Here is a 16556-nt window from a genome sequence, read left to right as displayed (position 1 = left end):
AAAGTGGTACGAGGACAAAAAACAAGTCGTTAATAGTGTTTTCGGTTCAGGAACGTAGAACTCCTTCAAATTTTTTTCAAGGAGTAACCTGTTTCTTGTTATTGAATTCTAAAACCAGTCTAAGGTTTAGCTGCTGAAATCTGTCAAATTGATTGCGGCAGAATTTGTTTGTTTTAACCTAAATAAATTAAGCAAAAGAAGCATAACAAATTAAAAAGAGTCGACAATTGCAACCACATAATTATAAACAAAGAGCAACTTTAATTTGGAATAAAATATTTGAAAAGCAACAGAATTGCTTTCTCACTCTAAAAAAATTGTGGTGAAAAAACTCAGATAAATTTGGTCCTCCAGGCCGGATCAGTCTTCTTTGTTTAGAGCAAAACAAGCAGCTATTAATTAATTGAGTCGTCAACATTAATTGAGTGCGAAGCAAGCCAACTTAGTTCTAACTGACCACGTCGTGGTTTTTTATAGATAACTGGTCGCCACGGACAAGTATTAAGTTTGGTTATATGTTGCATTCTAATCAACCTGCTGACCAGTATAGTAGAGTCCATATATTAATATAAGGACTCTAATAGAGTCCTTATATTAATATATTATGGACTCTAATCCTTAGCTGGCAAAGCTGGTGTTTTTATATCACTGGTCGCCAAGTGGTCATTGCACAAGTATATTGAGTGTCACTTACTATTGACGACTTAATTACCCATTTAACCACACCATTTATGGCGAAATTTATTTTACACTTGCTGATTAGCATAGGTACATTACAGACTCTGATCAGCAAATCCCCTATGTGAGCTCACCAATAAAACCACCGAGCGGATAAAACGGGGCCGGAGTGGCCGCAGAGGAGCTTGGGCTCAAAGTGGCCTCCTTTTCGCCTCCCCGCACCGAGGGCTTTTATCGAAACGCCAGACTTTTGTCCCTAAAGCTGCTGGGAAGGTGTAAAAACCAGCAAGTGGCAAGTCAGCGCCGGTGCGCCTCGCCTAGCCCTTTGAGCATTTCAAGTAAATTAAAATAACCACCTTTTCGCTATCTCTGACACTGGGCAGCCAGTAACTGACTCTCAAAACTCATAATACGAAAACGTTTCCCATGTTTTGCTTTTCCAATGCTATATAAATAGAAATATGCCTTTTATATGTGATTTAAAATAATATCTTAGCAAGTTATTTAAATCTTGCCATTTTTAGATTAGTAATAAAAACATTATTTGAAGCAGTAAAAATTAAATTATTATAAACGTCTTTTTTATCTTCGTTGAAATTATGTCTGATGAACAATTTCGTGTTGTAAATATAGATTATTCATTAAAAATATCTAGGGAATGAGTCGTAGGATTCTCACGCTTAGAGGAATATGGAAAAATAAGCAGAAAATTTCACCTGAAAATATCTTGGCATTTTATTTGGATGCTTGGAATGAATATTGAACAAGGAAGGGGATCAAAAGCTTATTTCAGCTTCTTCTTGGGGCGGAGGTTGTTGGTGTGTCCGCACTTCTTCTTGCGGCAGTTGGTCGCCCTTGGGTGCAGCCTGGCGTAGCACTTGCGGCAGATCATCTTGTCGCAGTTGTACTTCTGCGCCAGGATGCGCAAGCTGGGCTCGATGATGCCACCACGCAGACGCAGCACCAGGTGGAGCGTCGACTCTGAAATTACAAACAAAGACCACAATTCATTAGATTGCTGCAATTGATAGCACTCCGTCGAGTGTCTGAAAGCGACAAACGCGACGTTGATTTTTAGCAATGAGTTGCGCCAACCCATTTCAGACTGATCCCAAAGCAGCGGAGTTTATTTTAAAAAAACCTGTTACTTAATTGGTGTTTTATCTGAAATACGTGGGGAAAACAGCTTGACAATGCACCAAACAAGCTGCATTTAATTTAAACTTGATTCATTCATTCCATGAAATCTTTTATTAAGTCTCGTGAATCATAAGATGAAACTCAACCCTTTTGAATCTTAAAACACACGTTATAATTTCTAAGAAAATAAGTTACGGGATTTATCTTTTATGTTCTATGCATGTTACTTGTTAAAGCTTACAAAGGTTGGTAAATAAACAGGTATTTCACTGCACAGCGAGAATGCCGCGGCGAGGAAGATAGTTACAAATTGCAAATCTCCGCTTTCGTTGTGATATTTTCACCCGCAGTTTTGATAGGTTCACACCGCGAGCCAAAGGTCGTTAACGCGGTTCATTCCCTGCGGTGAATCAAGTTAATATTTTTAACATCGGGACGCTAGCATGGAGAGCTGCTTGTTCATCGGACAGATTCACGCAAGAACGGATTTTCTGACATTTTCACGCAGCTGCAGAAATAATGCATTTGTGATCAGATATAATAACTACGCTCGCGTGACAGCGAAAATAATTGTCCGCGTCAATCTTTTCCGACTTGTGGCTGCGTTTCATATTCATTCCAGCTTTCAGATTCAAGCGCGGTCTTGTTGGAGTGAGCCTGTTATAAAGCGTGAAACATTCGTCAGAAGGAGAAGTGAAAAGCCTTCGGCAATGATAAATACAGCGCAGACTTCAAACTGGAAGCTGAGAGAACGCGTCACCTGACAAATTCACGTGATTATAATGGCCTTAGGAGAATAATTAAAGCTTTTAGCGTCGTTTCCAGTAGGCAAAATAAATATGCGATTCATCAGAAATTTATTTATTAAACCAATGGCGCTTTCCTCTCAGATCAACCAACAATAAATTTGCTTTTCCAGTAATCTGTTTTGTTCTTCAGCATTCCAGTCAAGTTACGTATTATAAACTATTTCTCTTTGTGACTCATGCTACAACTTTCTCTGCACCACTGAAAAAGTACAGCGAATTTTTGTTTCAAATTGAGCTGTCAAGCGTGAGGAGAATTAAGAGGTGATCTCCAGAGTAGAACACATGATGTTCTATCTCCTCGCGTTTCAACTGTGTCCTATCATTTTGGGTGGCCTTAATGATGAGCGGAAATTCAATTGTGCCAAAGATTGACATGAAGCGATTCGATTTCTTCATTTATTTTTAGATCTTTTCTAACTTTGCTAATTATTTTAGTAAAATGACCGCTAAGAAAGCTAAAAAATGGGCCATATATTAATAAAATATCTGTCCACTTAAAGTATCCAATCGCAATTAAATCTGAGAGGATATTAATTATGTAAATATTTCTAAGTCAGAATTTTTTCCGAGAATGTACTTATTTTAAATGTGCAATCTTAGGCACATCTTTGGATGCATTTTATAATTATTTACAACGTAGATTTCAAAATTAATTATTAAAGATCAAGAAACAATTGAAAATAATGTCGAAATTTTCTTAAAAAAATATTATTCTCGCTTGAATATCTACGTGCTCTTTTCACGGTTCCATCAATTTAAGCCGATGTAAACATAGAGGAGACTTGACTCATTCATCAATGTATCTGGAACATCTTAGCAACCCAAAAGGATTGAGTCGCTTACACATGCCCAGCCTTTCTGTTCCCAGCTATAGCACACACCAATAACAGATTATTATTGAAGTCGGCTTAAAACTGGGGTTGCATCATGCGGAACTTGATTTTGCATTGTGAAACTAATCGAGGTCCTCCAGCTAATACAATAATCTCCAAGTGGATGTAAAGCATTGAGCTCTGCACTGACTTTTATATCAAAGGATAATTATTTATCTCCTTAATTACCTTCTCGCATGAAGACTATGGCAATTAATTTATACTTTTACAGTCCCAAATAGTGAATTCAGAAACTCGCTTCGAGTAGCATAAGAAATAATTCCATATGTATCTTTATCAGCATGATATTAACCTAAGTCTTTTTCGTATGGGATCTGTTTGGAAACGATGAAAACTAAACAACTTTTTCCATTCAGCACATTAGTGAAGTGACATGTGATGCATAAATATGATTTTGTATCGTGGTGGCCCTTCAATTAAGGTAGTTTGACTCCTTAAGCAATACCCAGGGCCAACATGTTTGTTTTTCAATTCAACACAGGCAAAGTCTATGGATAATTCGCATGATGCATTTCATCCCGTTACCTTGTGAAGCATAATACATTATATTATAATGTTTATAAATATTATGAATGCAAAGATGATTTATGGTGCAATTAATACCTTTCTGGATATTGTAGTCTGAGAGGGTGCGACCATCCTCAAGCTGCTTTCCAGCGAAGATCAACCTTTGCTGGTCTGGAGGGATTCCTTCCTTATCCTGGATCTTGGCCTTGACATTTTCAATTGTGTCCGAAGGCTCGACCTCAAGGGTGATGGTCTTACCCGTCAGGGTTTTAACGAAAATCTGCATTTTGGTGCCCTGTGGACAAATAAAGGAAATAATAAGAAGACGTTTCGTTCCCCACAAGCGCGGCTCTTTTGCGACCACCTGTTGAGTCGTTTAAGACTGTGAATCGCTCTTTCCACTAATCTCAAAGTGCGAACGAGTTAATTGTGCTCCAATAAAGATTGATTGTTGAGACTTTTTGCTCGTAATTGCAAGAAAAATCGAATTATTTTCAGTTACCTTTTAGTGTTCCACGTGTTAGGGCCGGAAAAACAGATAAAATGGCTAACTCCAGCAAACTCTTCCCCTTCTTCGCTTAAAAACAAGCTGCAGGAGAACAGTCGCTGCCATCTATAATCGAGAAGGGAAACTACTGGAACAATAAAAACACAAACATTAAGTGGGCGTGGCAGGAAGGTCTTGATCAGAAGTGCGAGTGCGAAAGAGATCAAACAGAAGCTTTATTTCATATTTATGAAATTCTACTTGTAGTGGTGAAACGGGAATAGCGGGATAGGTAAGTTTCAGAAGAACTGATAAGCATGAATTTTTTATTGAACTCATTTATTTTAGAGAAGAACTGAAGAAGGGATAAACTGAGACGATGGTGTCAAATCTCAACTCTACAGACATCGATGGCGAAGATTATCGCTCCAAATACAGAAGACTGAAGCATCACTTGAAGTACCTGATTTACGTATGCTATTCTTTTTAATATATTTAATAAAATTAATCCAAATATTGAAAACAGGAAAATGAAAATTTCCAATTGATCTTGCGGCAAGCGCAACAAAAATACCTGAGTGCCAAGCGCGACCGAACCTTTCTCCTTGACCGGCTGATTCAGTATGAGCAGCCAAATTCTGTATCAAGTGGTTCAGAGCCATCAGACTCTTCAGAAGAGGAAGAAAAGGTGAAGCCTGAACCAATGAAAAGGTATAAAACTGAGTACATATAAATTTTCCAAAATATGTTCTTTTTTCTTGCCACCCTGGTAAGATCAGTAATTTATTCCCAATGTCTTAATAAAAATCAATAAAACAATATTAGTCACATTGAGAAGTTACCCTATCTCAAAACACCCGGGATATATATATTTAAATCTAAAATACTATCTTCTCCATTTAATTTAAGTCAGGGGTTTTGTTGAGGGATTAATATTAAAAAATATTTTTTTTTTCAGAAAGCGCAGTGAAGGTAGCAGTGGTTCTCAACCTGCAAAGAAATGGAAACGTGCTACTGCAAAATCTGCCCCAAAGCAACCCGCCACTTCCAAAAAGGTAACAAAAAACATTATAATGCAAACCTGCAGTTTCGTCCAACGTAAACTTAAGTATTCTGATTTATCTCAGGAAAAACTCTAAGTTTGATCCTTATTTTCTATTTCTGTACTGTCTCCATTGTTGTCACTTGAACTTTATTTTAACCTAAGTCAAGATGAACTTATAATTTTTTTACTCATTCACAAATCAATTCAGGTCAATATAGAAAACCCGTCCAGCATGTCACCAATGATATCCGAAGGTCAGTTGACTCCCGAGGAGGTTGAACGCCACCTTCAGTCAAGACAAAACTTGATGGAGATGCTGCCGTGTCGCGCACCGCCGACTGTGCCGTCTGAACTGTTCAGCAATGACCCGTCATTGGACAGGTATTATTTTTTCTCCCACTTTAGACTGCTTAAAAAGCCTTAATTATGGGATGTAAAATTTAAATTTTCTTTGCAGTTTCTGCTTCAGCGAATCAAACGAAATGGAAATGGAGACCTCTCCTGACATTGGCGACAAAAGTTACGGAGTTGACCTGTCAGATGTAGCAGAGTAAATTAAGCTTAGTTAGATTGACAGTTTAAGGAATTTAAGTGTAAGAATTGATTAAAACAAATGCCAACTCAAATTAACAGGCTTATTATTTACATCCTCGAAATCTAATCCAGAGCTGATGGTACATCATCTAAATGTTCTTATTCCATTCTTCTTTTTCTTGTCGCTCTCCCACGACTTCTCGCAGGTATGGTTGAAGGTACTTCTTGTCTTCCTCAAACTTAGTCCACTCCTCCTTGGGCAGGACAGACTTCTGCAAGCTCAGCTGCATGGCACGCACAATGCGGAAGGTGCGTTCGTCCCTCAGGTGTTGAGGTAGACGGCGAAGTGCCTCGGCAACATCAGGATCCGACTCATTCAGGACGTCGTCCTTGTGTAAACCTGGGATACAACAAATTTAGGTGAATTAGAATTAGCTCGTTACTTCAAGCATCATTTAAGAGTTCATTGTCCAAGATAATAGTTTTAAGAGCCAAACAGGACTTCAATTATTTGGGGACAACACTGCGGAAATAATAAAAACGAACATATTTTTGCTTTTACTAGCCGAAAAAGTCTTGTTTTCAATTAGCATTTATTTACCATATTGGTTGAATCCTGAAAGGTTGTAAGCCCATCTCTTGAGGCCTGGGAATTTGCCTGGAAAGAAAGTAAGTCTTTGTGAGCAAAGGAATGGCACGTTTCAATAGAAATCTTACTGAAATAAGCACTTAACTTGGAGCTCGCCATTTTTCCCAAAATCCAACGAAGGGGGCGTGTCACTGAAAATTTAGTCGATAGCGCTGGTGTGCAGCGCTGCTGCTCATCAGCGGCATAACCGAGAAATTCAAATTAACTAAGAGAACACCGATTGACCGACTGATGGTGGTTACCTTCGATTTTTGGGCGGAAAACATCTGAAACAAACTTTGTCATTAAATTTCTTATCTCCTCTGCAGTTGATTAGGTTTGTGAGGTAATAATTTTAAATCCGGATCTGCATTTTTTGATGTTAGTGTTAGTAGCGTCCCTATTTAGTGCAAATTATATACTCAAATTTCTTCACCAAATTTTTGTTTACATGTGTCTTTGCCCTTTCAAAAAATGAAAAGAGTATCTCTAGAGAGTTTCTTTCAATTGAGTTTCCTTCTTTGTATCAATTTAGTTCAAATTTAACCATATTTTTTGATACCAAGCGTTCTTAAAATATTTGTATGAAATACGAAAAAGCACTCAGTTGCCAAGAAATTAGACAGTTGTAATTTTTTTTGGAATATGTATTACAAATATTTCAACATTTAAATGTCTTGCATGTTTCCAGGTGAAATGTCTAGCAGCTCAGACGTGAAGCCATGCTCATGGCAGAACATGGCGCTGAGAATAGTAGCCGGAACAGCAACGCACCCCTTGGAGCTGGCAAAATTTTTAATCCAAATTGGACACGAACCCATCGCACCGTACCCGACAAAGACTCTCTTTGGTCGGCCCACATTAGCACTGCCCAATGTGTTTCAATACTTGAAGCACGTGAAACAGGTCGATGGCATGGCCGGCTGCTACCGAGGCCTGGTCCTCAAGCTCACTTCACAAGCTGTGTTCAGCTACACCCAACACTGCGCAGCCGAAGTTCTCAAAACTCATGAAATCTTAATTAATGAGCCTGTGCCATCAAACAAGAAAGACGTTGCGCAGCATGAGGACAATAACGAAGACAGTGAGGAAGAGGAGGAGTACGAGGACGGCATCTACGACGAGGAACTACCCATGGCCGAGAGGAGAACCAGATTTCTGAGAAACCTGGGCTTCAAACTGAGCTGCAAAACTGTAGCGATCATCGCCAGCCAGCCTTTCCAGGTAAGCCAGGGCAGAGTGATCAGAAAAAGCATGATATGACCTTTTTAATATTCACAGGTGGCCACCTGCAGAGCTTTCGCACAGTTTGTCGGGCGAGAAACCAAGTACAATGGAACGATGGGCGCCATCGTGTGCGTTTACCGCGAGAGCGGCTTCTTTGGCTTCTGGGCCGGCCTGACTCCAAGACTGCTCGGCGAAATCACTGCGATCACTTTGAGCTCGTCGCTCGTTTTCCTGGTGCGGTCCTACCTGTCGCAGGACAGAACTCTGAACAACCTAGTCTCGGCGGTGATGGGCTTCCTAGCCTCTACGGTGTCATACCCCTTCCACGTCGTGTCCAGTTGCATGACCATCAAGGGCTCCTCCCTGCGGGCAGCCGAGCCGCCCACCACGCCCTTCACGCATACCAACTGGCTCGTCTGCATGACGCGCCTCAGGGCCGATGGCCAGTGGATGAGGGGCTCTTCCCTGCTCTGGCGCTACTATACCGGCCCCCAGGTCATCATTGGCAACAGGGCTGTCGCCCTGGAGCCATTCAAAGCCGTCAAGTACTAAAAGGCTCGATTTGTATGTCTTACTGCCTCAGCCCTTAGTCGAGTAACTCTTGACAGGTCTTGAGTAAATTTTATTGAGCTTTTTCTTAATGCTATTTTATGATTTTTTTTTGTTTTGACAAAAATCCGTGTATTGTAAAGAATATGCGACATTTTTTGTTAGTTTCCAAATTAACAGACTCAGCAGACAGAGGCAGGCAGGAAGTTGTTATATTAAAACCGAAACAGAAAAGAAGATCACTACTAGAATCGCTCCTGTTAACTAGATGTTCTGCGTTTGCTAGAAAATTGTTTTCCAAGCATTGTTAAGCGCATGTTCAGTATCTCGTAGCGCCTGTGTTTGACAAGATTACATTGTGAAGCACGTGTATATTTCAATTTTAAGCAGGAACAAGTTGAACATGGCACTTATTGCAGTTGAATAAAACTCAATTTCAGATTGCATAAACAGAAACATTTTGCATTTAATTTCAAGGCTGAATATACTGCCTGCTTTATTTTATTTATTTATTATATTTTTTTTTAACTCTACTTCTTAGCACTTCTCTTGGGATATGAGCACACCAGGTTCCAACAACATCGCTGGTCCGAGTGGCCGCAGAGGAGCTTAGGCCCAATGTAGCCATCTTTCAGCCTCTCCACACATAGTTCTTTTATTGAAACGCCAGAAATTTGTCCCCAAAGCCGCTGGAAAGGTGCGAAAACCAGCAAGTAGCGCCTCCTCCCAGCCCGTTGAGCTATTTGAGCATTTGGAGTCATTAGATTAACCACCTTTTGCCATCTCTGACACAGGGCAGCCAGTATTAGATCCCTGAACTGCCCAAATATCTCCAGCTCAGCTTCAAAGTTCTAAAATCATGTGTCATGTCGCACTATTTTGAATTGATATTTTTAGATTCTAATTATTTTATGTGAAAATGCTAGTTGAAAAAGACCAGGGTTGTTTCAAAAGAAAACATTTAATTTCAAGTGTACATTTAAACGTAGTTCATTTAAAATCCTATTCAATTCATACATCCTAAAGCGAAAATATTACAAGTTTCATTTAAAATAAATAAAATGTACAATGACTTCTACGAACGAGCACTCTCGTTTTTGTCCATCCTTACATCAGGAAACATCAACTCTTCATTCAACGCAGCACGTCATACTAATAAAACGGAATTAAATATAAAATCGGCTCCACGGTATTTCATACCCACAATCAGTACTAACAACCCCTGCAGTACATACATTATTCGGAAAGGTAAGTTGTAAAATACATCATAGCTTGTCTGTCCGTGTTTGTTTTCAAAAACAAACTGTTCTCGCGGTGTATTGCTATGTGAATAAGCGAAAAATGCAGTAAAAGTAATTAAAGATTACTAATGCCCTATACGCAGAAACTGGCAGTCGGTCAAATAATTGCAAGCCAACGCGGGTTTGCCGCTCCTTGAGTGAGATTTTGCGTTTCTTTACAACTACAGGGAAATTAATTGAGGAATCCACACGACAGAGAGTTTAAGAAAGCAGCAGAATAGATGCGTCTACCTGTTACAGGGGAAAGTTTTAGCCTGCGCCGATTGCCCACGAATTGAAGAGAGAACTGACGGGCCAACAAAATCAGTTGGCGATTTTGGCCTCCTCCTCTTTTGTCTTGAAGAAGCCGTCCTTTTTCTTGCACTCTCTGATGGTGACGGTCATAAGATTCACGGTCACATCAGTGATCACAATTTCCTCGGCCATCGGTGCTCTGCTTAGCCAATACTCGGCGCTGGCAGGGCTGCGCGGCGCCTCGGCCCGGCCCGGGGGCAGATGCGGCGACCCGGGCGCCGTGGCCAGCTCACCGTTCTTCATGCGCTGGCCGGACGTGTCGATCGCCAGTTGCGAGCTGCTTACCTTGCTCGCTGAGCTGGCCGGCGCCACCGCTTCGCACGACTGCGACGATTTTGAGGTGTCGCCGCCGATTTCCGTGCTCTTGTTATCACTTTGGCCTGCCTGCGTAGAGACTTCGGTCGACGGCCGCCGGTTCACCTTGACAAACACGATTATTTTAATCAAGCGATACAAATTGCCATTTAGGGTGGTAACAGGTTGAGGAAATTCGAAATATCGCGTGGCTACCTAAATACCCTAAGTACCTCACGAAAACCAGGGACGTGCGTGCATGATCATAACACGCGTGCGAAACCCAAGTTGTATTTGCCGCCTCAGACCGGTTGGCTTTCTAAACAAAACCCTTTGACCACGGCAGCCACTCTTTATAACGCCTTACATATAAATGCTGAGTATTTGAATTGTGTCAAAGATTTATAAACGCAGAGATGCTTATTATTATATTTTGTAATTTTCTTGGGTGTATAAATATTTCTTGTCTGCATTGTAGTGATGAATTCCACCTGATCTATTTTGTAGTGACATGCCGTAAACAAAGATGAACTGCTTCAATGTTGTTAATTAGGCACTATCTTTTAATTGCACAGCGAGAGAATAATTTTTAAAATATTGAATAGGGTTTATTTTAAAGCGATGAGCGGTTATAATAATACCCTTTTTGATCGTGGTGATGGATAAGTAACAGAGATATTTCAATTGAATATCACAAAAAAGTAGAATAAAATTCACCAGTTGCGAAGCCCTAGGTGTTTGGAGCCACCAATCGATGGTGCCAGTCATCACTTTGGATTTAAATGCAATTTCAGTGCGATTTCAGACTCAATGCTGTCACTACGCATTCTTTACCTAAAAAACTCCTTTTTGTGTGCTGAAAACCAAAATTGGTCCAGCTTATCGTCGTAAAAAAACAATTTTTAAATAGTAAATCTTTCCTCGATGTGTCTACAACGATTTTCTTTTCCATCAACATAATAAATAGAAATAATTATGAGAGCAAAATGCACAGCAGCAGGATTGAGTCTCAAATCGAAGCGGAAATGCATTAAAATTGAGAGTGACCGCTGGTGCCATCTATTTGTGTCTTTGAGTACGAATGGCAACTAGTGAATTAACCTAATAATTATGTCGTTTTACTTCCTCAAACACATTATTTATTTCTTGAGAGAAGACAAAGAAGCTAGACGCACGCGAGGTTGTCATAGTTGTCAGAAGAATGAAATGCAGCTTCTTTGGTGCGTAGCAAGCTATTTATGTTTCTACAGATAGGTAGAAATATAACAAACTAGCAGCGCAGGACCGTTCTGTAGAAATATGGTAAAATAAACATTTAAGCATTTTTAATTCTTCTGACAATATTTTATTCTGTGCTGCACCTTCGCGAAATTCTAACCTCTGACATGTGGGAAAATTAGCAGACGAGAAATTACGGTTTATATGTTTAAGGAAACTTTTATTACCATTGCCAATGACAAGTATATGAACGCGTGATCTTTTTGCTAGATACTGATGAATAAATAGTTAGTGCGACTTTTTGTCTTTGATACCCAAATCCTGAGGAAATATTAAAAAACTAATTGATAAACCAACAAGGGAACTTCATATCAATCCCGTATTTAGCGAGTTCTCTGACAGAGTAAAAAATACCAATATATAATTACGTCTTGTCCTGTAGAAAAATATTATTAAAGAAATTGATATATTTTTCATTATTTTAAGTGACGTCTGAAAAAAGACTGGTGGTTGATTCAAGCTTTCAACACAACCAAGCACAATACAGTACCTCATAATAAATGCGGATTTTCCTTGTTATTCACGATTAATGAATAAAATTAAGACACTTACTGGTGTTAGTTGAAGCGACTTGATGAATGATTCTTCATATGCTTGGCTCCTTGGAGAAGTCATAAGTCTCTTGTGCGAGTGGTTGGTCGTGATGGTCACCCCAATTTTGCCGGATTCCATTGATAGTACTTCCGCTTTGCGTTTCATGCTACCGTGGTGGCCGTCCTTGGCCTTGCTGCTGTCCGCAGGGGAAGCGTCTCTGTTTGAGCTCGTGGCTCCGTCTTCGAAATCCTCCTCTTCTTCTTCATCTGCCGAAACTACAAAAATAAGGGGATTTCTATTTAATACAATTTTGGTAATTTTGGATTTAGAGCAGTTACCAGCGTCAAGTCTTGACCTCCTCTCCGTGATAGGCGTGCTGGAAGAGCTCGCGTCATCCTCCAAAATGCCAATACTAACTGGGGCGTGATCTTGGAGCCGCTCTTTTTTCTTCGGGCCTCTTTTGTGTGATTGTGAATCTTTGTCTTTCGATCTGAAAGATTTTCATCTAGTCATAATTCGCCCCAAAAATTTCGCTGACAATGATACAAATCATGCCTATAAAAGTGCAAAAATCAGGATTAGAACAGGGTTGAACGAATAAATTTGTCGTAGTCACAATCACATTTTATCAAAAAAAAAAAAAAAAAAAAAAAAAAAAAATTTAAAAAGCGAGAGTATTGTACTGATTGAATCACTCTGAATAACAATTAGAAAAAAATCTTACACTGATCTAAACGCATTCTTATTAGAGCAACCTAAAAATAATTCAAATCAACGGATGGTTGAGGTCTCAGCCGCGAGGTTTACAACGCGGCCGACAATATTTTAAACGTGAAGTTTGATAGTGCTTAACGAGAGACATTTTTTTCTCCTGCACTATTTAATTTTTGATCCTTTTTCACCGTGACCCAAAATTAGCGCGGCATGCTGAGACCTCTATTCAGATGTCGTCGAATCTTTTTTAAATACAGCTAGTGCGATTTCTAAAAAATGCAGGACTACTAATGGGAAACGTGCTTTAAACCATAGTAATATGATGTTAAAATTTAATGCCGTAAGGGAAATCAGACTCATTTTGAGACGATCCATGTTGAAATTCATTTCTGAAATGTTTCAATTATTCCGGCTCTATATCAGAGTGCTCGTGAAAATATACACCACGAGCGATCTGACTAGCCTCGCTATCAATTTCCGGGAGAACTGCGTGTGCACAGTTCCCTTCTAGTCGGTTTCAAAGTTCAGAATCAAAATAAAAATTAAAATGATCAACATGAAAATTGTTAAAGAGAATCAGACCTGTATCTATTACAGTAAGGATTCCAGCTGCTTGTGAAAATACAAAAATGCTTTACACCTCACTCTTAAAATACACTTCACTAAAAGAGATACATAGCGTAATTACAAACAGAGGGCAACTCACCCTTGTTCAAATATTTCTATCAATCTGCCATCGAGAATATTCTCTTCTGGCTCCCAAGTGCTGTGCCTGAAAATTGGTTGACCGTCAGCTTAATAGGAATATGCTAATCTGGTAATGTATTAAAATTCGGTTGTTGTTAGGTTACATATTTAAAGAAATTAAATTAAACTCATAGCGACTAATTTGGATTTGGAGCGATTTTCCTTACTTTTGACTCCATCCTTTCCACTTCACGAAGTACTCCACTCGTCCCTAGAGTGCAAACAAGTGATAATTACTCGTTGGTAAAACCTTTATCATTAAGACAGAAAATGTTCTTTAATAAATAGTATTTGAATGGATTACTTAGGGTATCATTATCATCTGATTTATCAAACACAAAACGTGTGCAACAGTCATGGGGAAAATTAATCTCAAACAATTCAGTTAACAATTTCGCAGCTCGAGACAAGTTGAAATTATTTTTAATGCAGTCCAAAAAATGGTAAGAAATCCATTTGTTAGTAAAAAAATTTGCAAATCGTCCTGGTAGCGGCAAAATCGCGCAACTTTCAACAACTAAGCGCGAATTTCCTTGTTGCAAGAAAAGGGCAACAATCAATTCGGCGGTGAACATTTGTGTTTGTTGAACGATGGGAATTTTACCGCGGCCAGGAATTCAGTCTGAAGTCTGAACTCGCAGTGGAGTTGTACATAGTCATGCACTTTTAGCATGCCGGTGTCTGTCTTTGAGGAGGGCTATTTATTTGTATAATGTAATAAGACACACAAACAATGGCTCAGTCTTAATGAAATGAAAAACAACCAAGAAAAATTTGCACCATTGATAGTTTTATTAGTGTTACGAAGAGCGAAATTACAATAATTATTTCATATTTTGGGGGTTAAATAAAAAGCTTAACACATTTTAAAACTGTAAACCAAATTGATTCAACACATAAAAGTGTCAAAACTAAAACGATATTATTTTCTCAAACGCATGTCAAGCGTAGAAAACCATTTAAATTTTATAAGCACAGCTAATTATGTGACCCAAATTTTCATTAATGTTTTCGGCCACTGGTTTTATCAATAAAGGAAACCAAACATCTGCTAAAAAACGACATTTTAATGCATAAAATAAAAATGTTTTCATAATTTTTCCAATAATTCTTCAATTTAAAAGGAAATATAATTAAAGATAACTATTATTGTAACTTAAACTGAGACTTTCTGAAACACTCGAATATGAGTTGCACGTTGCATACTTTTGTATTTAGTGTGTTTACTCGCCAGAAATTAAAGCGAATACGCGCTAAAATTAAAATCAGTTTTTAGAGTTTAAAAAGGTGATTTTTTTTAAGTCGTGATAGAGCAATAAAATCACTCTTTTGATGACGATAACAAAGGAATAATCAAAATCAAAAACGGCACTTTGGAAGTAAAAATAAGCATAAGAATGAGCGTTTATGTAAAACGGAAAGTGTGTCATTTGGTGCAGTTTGAGGACACCATGAGCAGGGGTGTCCCAAGGGCCCCGTGGGACGCTGATGCACTAACCTTGCGAAGCCGCTTCTTCATTATGCGCTCGGCCGCGTAAACTCGGTCCCCCATTTCCATTTTGAATCGGGGGGTCCACCTGGGAGGGAAGGGCTCGTTGGCTAAATGGGCCGTGCAAGCCCTGGACTCCCTTTAGCGACGTCGGATGCACACACTCCGTAAACCGTTGGGGGCCTGGGCCGGATCAGTGCGGCCCACGAACGCTCGCTATTTACAAACAAACTGCTTCGGAGGCTTCGTTGGCTGACGTTTGCTTTTGCAGGCTGAAGTCGTCTCTTTACGCTACGCACCTCGCCTCTCTCACCATTCACGTCCGCAATCGCAGATTAATCGATCAACTGGCGGACGCTATCGAACAGCCTGTCCTTCCGTCCAGCACGGTTGTGAGCTGGGCAACCAGATAAACTGGATCCAAATCTAAAACCCATATGAATTAGGGAATGAGTTAGGTGCCAAATCAGGTCGCGGAGCAGAGAATTCCCCTCGATACCTATTTGGTATCGCTCTCGATGGAGCTGCGGCGAGATTTGCCCTTTTTGTCTTCTCTAGTACATTCTATTACGCGCTTCTGCCACGACCAACAAGCAGCAGCACTGTAGCACAAAAGACAATCGGTTTGCAAGCGCCAACACTACCATGAACGAGGCAAGCGGGGCCTATTTCAACGTGCGTTTTCTGCACGTACACTGAAAATAATTCAGCAGCGTTATGCACACTATGCTCACATATTCCACGAGTTGCAAGAAAATAGTTTTAAAATAATACGAGTTCACAACATCCATAATTCTTTCAATCCTTTCATTATTTGTTCTCTTTATTTTCATAGTAAATTTTATGAGTGTACTATAAATTTATAAAGTTTTGCAAAGGGTTTTTTAATTTATTGCCTTCAAGAAAAAGTGGATCCTTTGTAATACCATTCGAGTGGATAACATGTGCACGCAAACCGCTAAAATTAACATTCCCACACTTCCTGAAACCGAATCTAAATAACTTATTTAATGAAGTCTAAAACGTATCTAGCAATAAGAGGAATAATAAATAAGAATAGAAACAGACGTTAATAACGTTGTTGCTCTTAATAGAATTGCATTTTAGTTTTAAGCTTTTTAATCAAAATAAAAAGCTTAAAACTAAAATGCAATTCTAATAACAGCAAAACCCCATTTTATTCAACAACAAAATACAAAAATCGCAGCAGAAAATTTGACAACTTGTGAGTGAGGGCGCATCCGCGACATCCGCATCCTCATCCCGTCCACCTGGGACGATGATTCCCCAGGGGTCGTTTGATGTGCCAGGCTACTGAGAGCCTGATGTGTCTGATGGGCCGATTCAGATCAAAAGAAAATAATAACAACTTGACAATTTTAAAAATTATACATTTGTGCATGTTTCT

At 39.3% G+C, this 16556-nt stretch overlaps 5 protein-coding genes across 8 annotated transcripts; 2 read left to right on the top strand and 3 right to left on the bottom strand.

Moving 5' to 3' along the window:
* Positions 1–1388: 1388 nt before the first annotated feature.
* On the bottom strand, positions 1389–4676 carry LOC135941710 (ubiquitin-ribosomal protein eL40 fusion protein). The gene is made up of 3 exons (XM_065487386.1): positions 4530–4676; positions 4124–4322; positions 1389–1659 (listed from the first exon to the last, which is right to left on the bottom strand). The coding sequence occupies exons 2-3, from the start codon at positions 4311–4313 to the stop codon at positions 1463–1465; spliced, it is 387 nt and encodes a 128-aa protein (XP_065343458.1). The 5' UTR covers positions 4314–4322; positions 4530–4676; the 3' UTR covers positions 1389–1462.
* A 31-nt stretch (positions 4677–4707) lies between these two features.
* LOC135941709 (INO80 complex subunit E) lies at positions 4708–6185 on the top strand. The gene is made up of 6 exons (XM_065487385.1): positions 4708–4806; positions 4863–4986; positions 5041–5225; positions 5473–5569; positions 5768–5940; positions 6017–6185. The coding sequence occupies exons 2-6, from the start codon at positions 4894–4896 to the stop codon at positions 6111–6113; spliced, it is 645 nt and encodes a 214-aa protein (XP_065343457.1). The 5' UTR covers positions 4708–4806; positions 4863–4893; the 3' UTR covers positions 6114–6185.
* LOC135941711 (cytochrome b-c1 complex subunit 7-like) lies at positions 6181–6941 on the bottom strand. Its single transcript, XM_065487387.1, has 3 exons — positions 6811–6941; positions 6695–6751; positions 6181–6493 (listed from the first exon to the last, which is right to left on the bottom strand). Exons 1-3 carry the CDS (start codon positions 6839–6841, stop codon positions 6243–6245), a joined length of 339 nt encoding a protein of 112 aa, XP_065343459.1. The 5' UTR covers positions 6842–6941; the 3' UTR covers positions 6181–6242.
* LOC135941707 (mitochondrial carrier homolog 2-like) lies at positions 6932–8953 on the top strand. Of its 3 annotated transcripts, none has more exons than XM_065487380.1 (3): positions 6932–7067; positions 7413–7945; positions 8003–8953. In XM_065487380.1, exons 2-3 carry the CDS (start codon positions 7418–7420, stop codon positions 8498–8500), a joined length of 1026 nt encoding a protein of 341 aa, XP_065343452.1. In that variant the 5' UTR covers positions 6932–7067; positions 7413–7417; the 3' UTR covers positions 8501–8953. The 3 variants fall into 3 exon arrangements, with proteins under 3 accessions (XP_065343452.1, XP_065343453.1, XP_065343451.1); XM_065487381.1 differs by having other exon boundaries at positions 6943–7058; XM_065487379.1 differs by lacking the exon at positions 6932–7067 and having other exon boundaries at positions 7394–7945.
* A 485-nt stretch (positions 8954–9438) lies between these two features.
* Pc (Polycomb) lies at positions 9439–15516 on the bottom strand. 2 transcript variants are annotated; one of them, XM_065487383.1, is made up of 7 exons: positions 15158–15516; positions 13827–13870; positions 13619–13684; positions 13495–13521; positions 12537–12688; positions 12217–12473; positions 9439–10512 (listed from the first exon to the last, which is right to left on the bottom strand). In XM_065487383.1, the coding sequence occupies exons 1-7, from the start codon at positions 15215–15217 to the stop codon at positions 10102–10104; spliced, it is 1017 nt and encodes a 338-aa protein (XP_065343455.1). In that variant the 5' UTR covers positions 15218–15516; the 3' UTR covers positions 9439–10101. The 2 variants fall into 2 exon arrangements, with proteins under 2 accessions (XP_065343455.1, XP_065343456.1); XM_065487384.1 differs by lacking the exon at positions 13495–13521 and having other exon boundaries at positions 15158–15514.
* Between the last annotated feature and the right edge of the window lie 1040 nt (positions 15517–16556).

The sequence above is a fragment of the Cloeon dipterum genome, chromosome 4 (genome assembly GCF_949628265.1).
Source record: "Cloeon dipterum chromosome 4, ieCloDipt1.1, whole genome shotgun sequence".
Taxonomy (NCBI): domain Eukaryota; kingdom Metazoa; phylum Arthropoda; class Insecta; order Ephemeroptera; family Baetidae; genus Cloeon; species Cloeon dipterum.
Note: the sequence above shows the minus strand (reverse complement) of the source record. Positions and strands in the feature narration are given on the sequence as shown.